Source organism: Scatophagus argus, chromosome 8 (genome assembly GCF_020382885.2).
Source record: "Scatophagus argus isolate fScaArg1 chromosome 8, fScaArg1.pri, whole genome shotgun sequence".
Lineage (NCBI taxonomy): Eukaryota > Metazoa > Chordata > Actinopteri > Scatophagidae > Scatophagus > Scatophagus argus.
Window position 1 is genome coordinate 5,013,814 of NC_058500.1, and position 12,426 is coordinate 5,026,239.

Sequence of the window (12,426 nt, forward strand, 5' to 3'; positions counted from 1 at the left end):
CTCCCCCACGTTTAGACTTAACTTGTAATTTCACAGCCTAATCTCTTTTTCTGTTACAGACAGGATCTGTGCTTAGAATAAACAGTAGTTTGTTCTGCTTGGTATTACCCCCCTGACTCTTTGTGAGAGGTTGATCTGCCAGCAACAAATGCTGCCTTAAAATACTGTTGGACAAATCATGACTGACGACTTGATTGCATACTGTATGTTTGGAAACTTTGCCAACAGCTGCTCATCAGATTGATTCAAACAACTGTTTGCATAAAAGAAGAAACTCCCAATTTAAAGAAGTATGTCACACGTGTCATATGACCGCACAGTGAAGCGTGTAAAGAAAAGCATCAACGATCAGGAGATGTTTTAAGACATTAAAGACACTCTGAGTAATTATTTTTGGTCTTTTCAACTGTAAAATAAAAGTACAATAAACTGAAATTCTTAACGTTACATCCACTCCTACACACCAATGAAAAATCCTGAATTACACATTTTAACTCCTAAGTCCATTCTCACTGGATGTGTCTAGGAAATTTAAAACTTCGGTGTCACACTGTGTGTAAATTACATATTAAACCACTATGGCTTTCAACAGATGTCACAAAAGCCTGTTCATAAGTACACATGTTGAAGTGAGATTTAAGGTGAGCACAGAGAAACTTTTCTTCTTTAGCAGATCAATATAAAAAAACAGCCCCAAACTCTGCACAGCGAAGACACAAAACTCATTTTTTGACTTGAGGGGGACTGAAAACTAAAAACATTTCACTAGAATTTTAAATCAGACCCTGCTGATGATGTGATGAAAGTTATGGAGCTTATGTTACACCGGCAAAAATGAGAATAATTAGTGGCTGCAGGAAGGACAAACTTCTTTTGGGTTAATAACATTCGAGTATTTCTACTGCAAAGTAGTCCATACATAGAACTATTCACTGAACTTGGGCAGGTTAAATTTATTTATTTGTGTTCCATTATAAAAGTTTTACATCTGAAACTATTCGTGCTAAGTGGATCCATCAGTTGGTCTTGAAAGTGTAAAAGAACTAATGAAAAATATCCTAAGTATTAAGTTTCGGTCTTCAAATATTTCGTTGTGTTTTTCGACTGATACCTTTTGCTTGACTAAAACGATTAAAACGACTAATCATTTATCTAAACAGCTGCCGGTTAGTTTTTCCTCTTCTTGAGTCCGCTGCTGAGCCCTAAAACAAAAACCACACCTTTCTTTGCTGCTCCAGAACAAAAACAATTGCAGCTCCTCGTGTTCACCTCCCACCGTCCGAGGTGCACTTGAAGGCAGCACGAGGGATTCACGTCAACGTCGCGGTTGGCACTCATTCGTGTCCCTTCATAACAAAGTCCCCGCCTCCGCAGTTTATTCAGAAGAAACGCTCACAAGTCGGCAGTTCCCTCCACGTTGAGGCTCGCGTGTTTTCTCGGCTGCTTTCACAGGACAACACAACAGTTCACTGAAACTTCTCTCACAACTTGTTCCTCTCCTCGTTTCTGAGCTCGACATGACGTTCAGGAGGCTGAAGAAGGTGAACTCCAGCGGGCCAGAGATTGGACCCGCATCTCAAGACAACGACATTTATTTCCCCTCGTCAAAGTCAGACAGCTGCAGGACTATGGACTTACCGAGCAACTCCTCGGATGTTTACAACTACAAGACTTTGGCTTATTCTGGTGGGACGCTGCCCAGAAACTTGAAAAAGGTAAGGAGACCAAAACGGAGTGAAAAGCTTCATTTCTTTTCTTGTGTTCTCATTCATTGAGTCTTTTATTTTGACGTTTTGAAGGCACATTTTTGAGTGATGCTGCGCTCTTAAGTTATTCTGTTCGAATGCTTTAACTTTTTAAATTTCAGTTGTTCATTTAAGACAGATTTGCTTAATATCAAGTGGTCCCCCCTAATCACTTATATCCAGTCCCTCTTCTGGTTTTGGACCACTTTTTATTCACTTTCAGTGTTTTTCCTGCCAGGAGGAGAATACACTTTTGTCATTATGGCTATACAAACAATCCTTTGACTTTGTGTCAGCTCACCTAAAAGTAAATATCTCTGGGTCTAAGGGATGCAGTCGACTCACATTTGTATCTCATCAGTTTATCTGGTGACCTTCCAAGCTGGAAGCTGTCCACAGGGTATCTGCAGAGGGCATCTCGCAGTAGCCCCGTCCAGGGCCAAGTGTGGACCACCCAGACACTGCATCTGTGCTGTGTCAGGTACACCAGGGCCCCATACAGTACATCATAGGTGTCAAGTCAAACAGTCAAAACTCCTTTTCTGAAACACATCACCTCCTTCTTTAGGGTGATTGTGAGTTTTAATGTGATTTACATTTAGGAAAGTTTCTTTAAAGTTCCTTGTATCATTACCACATGCTTAGATATACAACAGCTGGTACGAGGTAAAAAGACTTCAGCTCAACTACAAGTCATGTAGTTGTTGAAAGACCAAAACCATAAAGTCGGACAACTTTGACTGTCTGATGGCAAATTTGTCGTTTGGACACTGATATCTATGACCTGGAATTGCATCAAAAGTACAAACTGTGTGCTGGATTGAAACATTGCAGTATTAGTCAGAGATGAAACACTTAAAACAGCCTGACTTGTGTTGATAAATGTTGAATGCTATTTATTCATTCATAATGGTTGTTCTGACTCTCTACATGCTTCAAAATAAGAGCACATTTAAGACAGCTTCATTCAACTTCATCAAAGCACACATTTTAACCTGATGACAACAAGTTTGCCTGGATTAGTTAGTTCAATAACTGAAGCACAGGGACCAGGACTGACCGCCTCCTTTTCTGAAGGTCCACAGTGACACCAGCTATAGCTGCTGTTGCATAATAACAAAAGTTGTCACGGCTAATGGGTCAGTTGACACATCTTCCTTGGCTGCTGTGTCTCTCATAAACTGAGCAACTTCCTGTGGAGTTTCTGACAAAAGTGGACACTGTTAGTTTAAAACAGACATGTGGACTGTTACCCGCAAACCTACAGACATGTACATATACAAATGTGTAGTAGTTGGAGTGGGTGGCTACAACAGTACATTGTGCACACGCAGGCCAGAGGGCTCAGCCACCCCCGTCAGTCTCTGCATTTGGGAATAAATGCATTCATTGAGACGGGAGCGGGACAATTCTGTAAGTGTTGGGACATAAAGAAAGCAACATTTTACTACCCAGAGAGGCTGCGGCACAAAGCAGCCTTTCATAGGGGCAGCATTTGAATGTGATGGAGAACGTGTAAGTGATTCAGGGGAGCCTTTTGGACAGATGCCTTCCTTATTTACACAGTCAGGTAGTGTCGGGTTCTGACCTGCTGCTGACTTGGATTTTCACTCAGTGCAGCGTTGTGGCAGTTATTCCAGCCTGGTGCTCACCGTTGTCTCTTATTTGTTTCTGTCATAGGCAGGAACTTGTGCTCAAAATGATCTGTCATTTCAGATAGTTTAACAGTACCTGAGGGCAGCTAATTTTGTGTGAAATTAAGGCTAAATTTAGGTGAGGTTCTCCTCTGATGTTGAAGTAAACAAAAAGCAGTCGGACACGCATTTCTGGTTTCAGTGCTGAGGTTTTCATTTTGGCATAGTGGCTCAGTGGCTTAAGCACACAAACACACCGCACAGTGCGCATGTGAGGCTTCGTGACTCGCTGGACTGGTTGACGCACTGATGTGTACAGTAGGTTTGTCAGGGAAATCTTGTCAGGGGGTGGGGAGATCCTCATGAGTAATCTTGCATTACCTTCAAGCAGGTGCCTGACACACTTCATGTCTTTGTTTCGTTTTCTCCTCGCAGGGTGGCGGGCTGCAGAAGTGGAAACCCCTAACGCAGTCACCAGAACCACAAAGGTACAGTCCCCCATTACAGTTCACTGGCATTTACCCGTCACTTTTCCCATCTTTACACTAGTGTCCTCATGACAACACCTTCCTCCCAAAGTGATCACAAATGCACAGCTTGGTCTCACAGCGAAAGGTCCTCAGTTAAACTGTAACGATGTCCGTCGTCACGTTGTTATTGTGCGTGATGTTGTTCGGGGTGGTCATGAATTTTCATGTATTTTGCCGCCCCTGCATGACAGACGCTGCGCTGGCGTCCCTCGGTTCAGCAGGCTGTTGTACTGTATGTGAAGCTGTGACGTGCAGACGCTGCCGGACACAGAAGACGCTCTGTGCAGGCAGCAGAGACATCTTGTTATGCAGTTGAGATAAGGACACACATGGAGGAGAGGAATCCACAGTTGGATGTAAACATCTTGTTGACATCTTTGTAAACGATTCCTTTAATATCATCATTCACGTTAACCCAAAACCTGATTCGTATACTCTACCAACTGTTTACAGGATTTAGGCAGCACTAATGCACTGGTGTACACTTTGAATTCCGTTTTGATACTGTGAGCTTTTAGACTTTCGGGATGATTTCATAAGCAAACACATTACTTCTTCTCTCAAATCACCTTGTGGTTATTTTTTGGTTTCCCATCACAGTGTCAGAAAGGCCAGGATGACACCTTCACACGACTTGTTTTGTCCAACCAGCAGGTCAAAACTAAAAAAAATGTTAAGTTCACGATGATATAAAAACAGGAAATTTGAGAAACTGACGAAAAAAGAAGCCTAAAACGACTGATCAGTGATAGCAGAGGTTGCTGATTAAATGACTAATTGTTTCAGCTCTTCATTGATTACACTTGCGTGCTTTTTCACCTTTCGGTTTTACTGCATCACGAGGTAAACACGTCATAATTTAAGGCTTACAAGTATTTGTCATCTGGTGTCCCGTATTTTGGCTTTTTTTTTCCCTTGAGAAACAATTAAATGTTTAATTGATTGAGTCTCAAATCCCCCAGCTCACATTAATTTCACAGGAAGACTCATTTGATTTGAATAAATAATAAAATCTCTTTCTTTTTTTCCAGGAAGGTGGTGGTCTTGGAGAAAAAGGAAGAGGAGGCGTTTGGTTTCGAGATCCAGGTAAGAGGATTAACAGCAATATATTGAAGCCGAGGGGGGTTAACCTCTCAAGGTCCATTTAACAGGATTTCCCTGATCGTGCACATCGCTGTCAACTGATGATGACACTTTAGCGACTAAAACATCTCATCCTGTAAATCTGTTAATCTGAACATTTGCCTGTGGGGCTGCGGGGATGAAAGGTCACGTGTGGTTCAGATAACATCGTTGATGTTAGTCCCATGACTTGAGTTCAAAGGAGATGTTATTTTTCTCTCCCAGCGTTTATTTTAAGCCGTGCGGTTTGCTCACACGCTTCCCATGGAATACCTGCAGCTCAGCGGGCAGACGCTTCACACTTTTGACCCCAGTGTCTCTCTGATGTCTCTCGCCGTCCTCACGTCGCCCTGAGGCGCTGCCTCACAGTGTCGCCTCTAGTCCCGCAGACCTCATTCGTTTTCTGACGTGGTTAAGTGTTGCTATACTTTAATGTGGATGCTGTAATGCTTTTTTTGGCCAGTTTAAGTTTCTGAAAGTACTTCATTGAGGGGGGAAAAAACATATTGTTCTATTTCTGGTTTCGATGGAGGTTTCCGCCCTTCCTGCCTGCCTGTGGCCAGAAGGAAGTGAGATCATGACAGTTTAGTTTGAGACACACACACGCACACACACAGATGAGTTTCGGAGTCTTACATGTCCTGGTGGTTTTATTCCTTCAGTCCTTGTTTTTTTCATGTGGCGATGAGGACCCAGCATGTAAATGTGATATTTGCATTTCGACGGTATTTGCATGGCTACGTGTTTATCTTTCAGGCGGCTGAGAAGGAAGCTCACAGTGAGCCAGCAGCAAACACAGACCGGCAGATCTGAATCGATACAAAATTTCCATAAGAGACACTCAAATCCAAGTTGGGCTCACGTTTTAATGGCAGCACTTGACTGCAACATTTGGAAAGTTTGAGAACTTGCGTGTTATTGTACCGGACAGTCTTGTTGTCTATTGACCTGTTTGTTGAGGCAGTCACTGAGTTTCAGCATGCTGACTGACTGGTATTTGTGTGACAAAAGGAAGTTCCTGTTGCCTGGTGACCTCCTGCTGCGATGCTGCAGCAAGTCAAACAAGGACGGTCATGCAAATGAATGTGGAAGTTAACAAAAGCTGTTGCCAGGCCAACAGCGTCTTGGGTTCATAACAAGGTGCTGGTGATGTTTTGTTAGCTCACATCACATGTTCATTAATCTGCTCTTTGTTGATGGTTTTTATGGCAACCTGACTCCAACTTCCAGTTGGCAGTGAAAGTACTTAAAACCATACTGATCTGTTGCTGTGAAGCCATTTCAGTAAAGTTGATGGGAAGATAAAATCCACCCTCGTCTGCTCTGAGCTGAAACACATTCAAACGTTCAGTTTAAGATAATATGATGTTAGATGACAGATGATAGTGTCTGCCAGCCATCTCTGTTTGATCGGACAAGAGAAGGTCTTTGCATGCCTTTGCACCTTCAGTGTTACAATGTGCTTTTCCTGCTTCATCCAGCAAGGCTCTGTAAGAAAGAAGTAATTCTAAATCTTTTTTGGTCTCACTCTGATTGTCCTGTCTCTTTCAGACTTATGGCCTGCACCACCAAGACCAGAACTCTGTGGAGATGTGCACGTTTGTGTGCAAGGTGCATGACGACAGCCCGGCTCAGCAAGCAGGACTCCGAGTTGGTGAGTTTATGTTTGTGTTTTTCTTTTAGCTGTATCGAAACCTGAAATAGCCTGGAAAACATCCATAATAGACAGGAGAGGAAGTGATGGAAATGTCGGAAGGTTTCAGTTCAGCTTGTCCTCTTTTGTGTTTGCCAGCTGACATTCATGTACCGTACGTCAACAAAAGCACTCGTGTGTTTCTGCCGGCTGTTTAGGGAAGCACAAACATGACTGTGTGCCGACTCATTTTCCAGACAACAAACAACGAAGTGAGCAGCTATTTCGGCTGACAAGTATTTGCCAGCTCCTCTCACCAATGTGCCAGATAGAGTAAAGCAAAGGCAACCTCTTAAATGCCAGTTTTGAAAGGAAGTGTTATTTGTGTTTGCCAAACACGACTCGTTTCCTTTTGGATCCTTTTTCTATTTACGAAATTCCTCACAGATAAAGACCATGAGCAATTCTGTTCTTAATGGGTTAATTGAATGAAATATTTGTCAAACTGAGATGAGAAGAAGAAGCTCTGTGCTAAAGAGCACTGCAGCAGTCGTTCCAAATTGTCTTTGGTTTTAAACTCGTGACCATTCGGTCATAAGCTGGCAGCGTTTGTCTCCATCAGCGGCTCCAAAAAAAGGAAGAAGGAAGGTGAATCTCCGCTCTGCCGCCTCCTTTCCTCATCCACCCTTCATGCGTATGTCACTTCAGTTTCACTTCCTACATTCCTCGCATGCTCGGTCTATTGTTCCCCGAGTCTTGCTGCGAACGCAGTGACTTCATCGCATGAAGCGGATTAAGCGGTGGTTTTTGAAAGAGGAAAACAGGCTTTGTGCTGAAGCCTCACAAAGGCTGCTGTCACGCACAAAACATCTGATAAGTGCAGAGTCTGAAGAGGAACGGTGTGACTTGCAGATAGATAAACTTCTACGGCTTTCTGCTCTTGCCACGAGTGCACACACACGACCTTCCACATTTGTGTTGCACATGTGTCGCGGCCTCATTTAGAATCAAACAAGCCTCAATTGACTGCAGCTTGCAGCAATCGAAGCTGCGTTGGATTGAAGTGCATCCTGGCCTCATGGCTGCTGGTTAACACACATTGGTTTTTGTGTGTGTGTGTGTGTGTGTGTGCAGGGGACACCATCACAAGCGTGAACGAGGCCACCGTAGAGGGATTTCGCCACAAGGAGATCGTTCAGCTCATCAGGGCCTGCGGGAACACAATCAGGTACACGGACTCACAGAAAACTAATTTAATTCATTGATGAAGATATTGTTAAAGATATTATTCAGCACGATAAATGGAGTAAGTTTCCCAAAATTCATTAATGGACAATTTGTTCACTTTACATTGGGAAGGAAATGTTTAGACTTCCAAAGAGGGTAATGACATTAAAAGTTTAATTGAGCAAGACTTGTTGCTTTTTTGGCACTTTATTGGATAAAAGCTGGAAGGAAATAAAGATGTTACCTGACCTCAGATCACCGAGAGGGTGGTTTAAACACGGAGATAATGATGCCCATTCCTGGAAGGCATTCGTAGTCTTGCCATTTGTTCACATGAAAAGTGACAGAAAAAGCCATGAACTGAACATCTCAGCTCTGTCTGCACAGCTGACCAGCCACAGTGTAGTGTGCTGTCGGTATGAGTGTCAGAGTGTCAGTTTTGGAAAGTTACAGAAATGTCAGATACGGAAAGGCGTAGAGGGAGAGGGAGGGGGTTCAGAAGCTGTTCGACCATCTGACATGCACTTTAAAGTTTAAAAAATGTTCTTTACTCACACATTTTTTGAGATTAAAACAAGCTGGAGTGTCTTGAACGTCGCTGTCGGCACTTGAAATCTGGCAGTTGAGTGTGGGTGTTTAATCTGAACCACACACTCTTCCTCATCCTCCTCCTCCTCCTCCTCCTCCACTCATAAAAGATTAAAAGGACAATTAGCGAGGCCCCGTACCATAAGCTTTCAGAGCTGCTGCAGGAGAAGTGAGGTGAACCACACCAGAGTGCCAGTGCAAACCCAGATTTTATAGACAGACTTCATCAGGTTTTACATACAGCTCCTGCCTGTGTAAACTGTTAAAGTGAAAACGAGCCCTATAAGCTGGTCACCCACTCATGTGATTCAAAGGATTTACCACACTGAAAAGTCTTGAGTGGAAAGTGTATATGTTCACTATCCTTCCCCCTCTCTTGTAAACCGTTTGACACCAGACTCCTTCTCGCCTCAGTCTTATGAAAAGAGCCTTTCATACGGTGCAGCTTGGTTTTAGAAGTGCCGTTTTCTGCCCTTGTAGTTTTTATAAGTGTTTCCTGTTACGCTTATTAATTCTGTTGCCCTCTGGCTTTACCCTGGCACGCAGGCTGGAGACGCTTTACAGCGACTCGATCCGAAAAGCGGAGCTGGAAGCGCGGCTGCAGTATCTGAAGGTGAGTTGGTCTTTTTCTGCGTGTCTGCTGCAGTTTTTCGCCGTTTGTCGGCAGTGAATCAGTCGGATTGGTGTGCAACCCCCTCCCCACAGCCTCAGCCTCTCTCTCTCACACACACACACATTACGTTACATGCCTGACATAGACACCACCCCCTCCCCTCCCTCCACACCTGTCTCCCCGGCAGCAGCACCTGTTGCATCAGCAGTTTCTCCCGCAGGCTTGCTGCTCGCTGCAGACATTCCTGACTCTTGGCTGTGAAAAAGCTGCCTGTGAGGTGACTCGAGTGAGCGCGGTTTTCCCCTAAGATTACAGCAGCTGTCCTGCTCTAATCCACGAGTGTGTGAGAGCTGCAAACACACACCCTCCCTGAGAAACTAATCCAACGTTTTAAAGATTAACGTGCATTTGACGTGCTCGAGATGGTAGATGATGTTGGTAGATGATGATCTGTTACTAATTATGATGTTGACTGGATTCACAATAATGATATGTCAGCTTCCTCTTTTAGTTTTAGCCTGTTATTTGTTGGTACATTGAGAATACTTTAGTTGTGTGTTGCCTTTAAAAATTATATAAGTGAAGTTCACATGTCATGTCTTTGTAGCAGTGTTTTTAAACTGTGAAGCTGTGTTAGCTCAAATCCCTTTTCATTCGCTGTTCCACAAACTGTTTGTCATGGTTTTTCTTGACACAATCATTTATTATCATCTTTGTTTTGCAGCAAACTCTTCATGAAAAATGGGATGAGTATCGGTCGTTGATGGTGCAGGAGCAGAGGCTGGTTCATGGTAGGTTGTCTCTTGGATTATCTTGTTAATTCAACTTGCTTTATTTCATCTGAATAATCCACTGAGCGTCAACACTGCTTTTCTGTTTCACTGCTGAGTGACAACACATGCTTGTTTGTAAAAAAAACCAAAATACTAAAACGTATCAAACTGACTGGATATCCAGTCTTGTAATCATCCATTTTGTTTCATAGGATTCATAGCAGACATAAACATACAAACAAAAAGTTTCCCCGAAACTAGTCCTAGTTTGAGTGGTTTTCTGCACGTTCGTGTGTTCACGGGTACAACTGTGCTTGTAGTCCAGTATCCTAACGTTGCCCCGTCTCCTGTAGGCATAGTGATGAGTGATGCTGCAGTGTACGAGTCCCTGGAGTCGGCAGGCGTGTACGGCAGCCTCGGCACTCCCAGCCCCGCCGCTCAGAGAGCCCTCCGCTGCAGCGGCAGCACCAGCAGCAGCGCCAGCTTTCTCAGCACGGCCACCGAGGACGACCCGCTCTACCAGACCTGCCTGTACCAGGCGGACGGAAGCGTGGACTCGGAGAACAACAGCACAGACAAAAAGAAAGAGCCACAGAGGCAGCAACGTCTGCGACCGGCCAGCGAGCTCTTCACGACGGCCAAGACGCAACTGACCCGCAGCGCCAGCACGCGCAGCTACATGAGGGGAAGCTCCTCGTCGTCGTCCACGTCGGGAGACAAGCAGGGAGGGTTCAACTCGCTGCATAGGAAGCCCAAGCAGAAAAGCTTCCGCAGGCGCCTCCTCAAATTCATCCCGGGCTTGAACCGACCGCTGGAGGAGGAGGAGAGCAAACTGTGAGCAGCTTCACAGAGACCAGACCCAAAGACTTAAAGCACCAGTGACTGTCAAACTAAACTGCCAAAGAAAAATGTGCAAGCAGCCCCAAAGAGTGAAGAGACAGAGACCAAAAATGACCCACAGTTGCACCTCCCCGTGTTGGAATGGGTAGACCAAGTTCTGTGGCCCTCAGTGTTTCAAAGCTGTACATAAGTTTTGTTTCCAATTGTCTTGTTTTTTTAAGTTATTTATTTATTTTAACACGTCAGGTTTATGTACAGAATGAAGGATTTTCCCATTTTTACTGCATGCACCCACTTGTATTTTGAAAGCTGAATGAGACCCCTTACGACTGTGACTGTGCAACACGACATTCTGTAAGTTTGATTTCTACTTAAGAGGATTCAGATAGATCCTGTTTTATTTTTTGTTCGCCCGAGTTACGGTTCCTAAAAATAAAAAATACGGCATTTTCAGATTATATGCTCATTATTTTGTGCCGAACTTGCAAGAAACGCTACGCTGTTCCACAAACCACAACTGTTTGTGGGAAATGTAGCTGCCAAACTTGGATTAGTGCTCAGACCTCGAGTGTACACACAATCTGTTTGTAATTTCCCAGCGGGAGATGTGTCCTACTCCATGTGATACTTTTAAATATAGTAAGTCTTTATAGTTCCACAACTCTTTCCCCGCTTGAGAATGTTATCACACGAGTTTAAGAGGTTAGTGTGCGGTTTTGTCTGGTTTGAGGCTTTGTGAGGCACAAGGTATCCAGAAAGAAGGCTGTTGTATTGGCCATGACACAGATTATTGTTGGGAGCATGATGAGGAATGTGCAGAGAAAGGCATGACCCAGAATTCCAAACACAACCACTTTCTTTCAGCTCCTGCAGGCGAATGCTGATTCCTCTTCCTCCACGCTCCCATATTCCCATGGCGGCTTCAGTTGTCCAAGAGCTGACTGGGTGTGTGTGTGTTTGGGCGGGGGTCGATCAGAGTCTTTTCATTCCTGGCTCCCAGCTGACCCATGAGGTCATGGTGGTCACTCTCTCTACTGGCTCTGCGGTGCTGATCCCTTTTGTCCTCTGCCGCTCATTCACAGATACGTCAGGAGTGCTGATGATTGCGAGCGATGGCATGTGGCCATGTGTTAGAGCCGAGACTTCTTCATGCCCTCCTCTGACTCTTGCGAGCACATTAAGGACAAGCAGGGTGGGGTGGTGGGGGCTCAAGGGGTTTGTTATGCAAGCTTGCCGGTGCTTGAAACGTGGATTCAGAATGAATGGTCTAAATGCCTAATGAGGGGATAATGACTCAGGTTAGTGGTACACTAAAAACAAAGTGTGAAAGAGTCATTTATCAGAGACAGAGAAGCCAAACAAGGAGGGTGCATTTGGGTGCATACTCAGCAATTAACCCAGTGGGAGGTTAGTAGGGTGGAGACTAGTCAATAACACAGTTGCGAATGTTTGGATGTCACCCCGCTGCTAAAACACCACTGTTGGTTTAAAGACTGTGGTGAAATTCTTTTGTTCGTGCAGCAGTATGTGTGAGCACGATCTGCAGACAGGCCGCTTCTTAGGCTGTTTTTCTGCTATTTCCATTAGAATTAACTTCTTAAGTCGTCGTCTAAGATGTTGTGGTGAAGTATGAGACACGAAAAGCCGGAATCAGTCGCCAAAAACTGCAAAATGAGTTCTCAAAACTCTGACATGACATACTGGTGTCTGAAAACAAGATA

At 44.3% G+C, this 12,426-nt stretch overlaps 1 protein-coding gene across 1 annotated transcript; it reads left to right on the plus strand.

The window, feature by feature from the left end:
* Positions 1-1,335: 1,335 nt before the first annotated feature.
* On the plus strand, positions 1,336-11,158 carry tamalin (trafficking regulator and scaffold protein tamalin). Its single transcript, XM_046396278.1, has 8 exons — positions 1,336-1,715; positions 3,815-3,867; positions 4,941-4,995; positions 6,583-6,685; positions 7,799-7,892; positions 9,026-9,092; positions 9,817-9,883; positions 10,219-11,158. The coding sequence occupies exons 1-8, from the start codon at positions 1,518-1,520 to the stop codon at positions 10,701-10,703; spliced, it is 1,122 nt and encodes a 373-aa protein (XP_046252234.1). The 5' UTR covers positions 1,336-1,517; the 3' UTR covers positions 10,704-11,158.
* Positions 11,159-12,426: the final 1,268 nt, after the last annotated feature.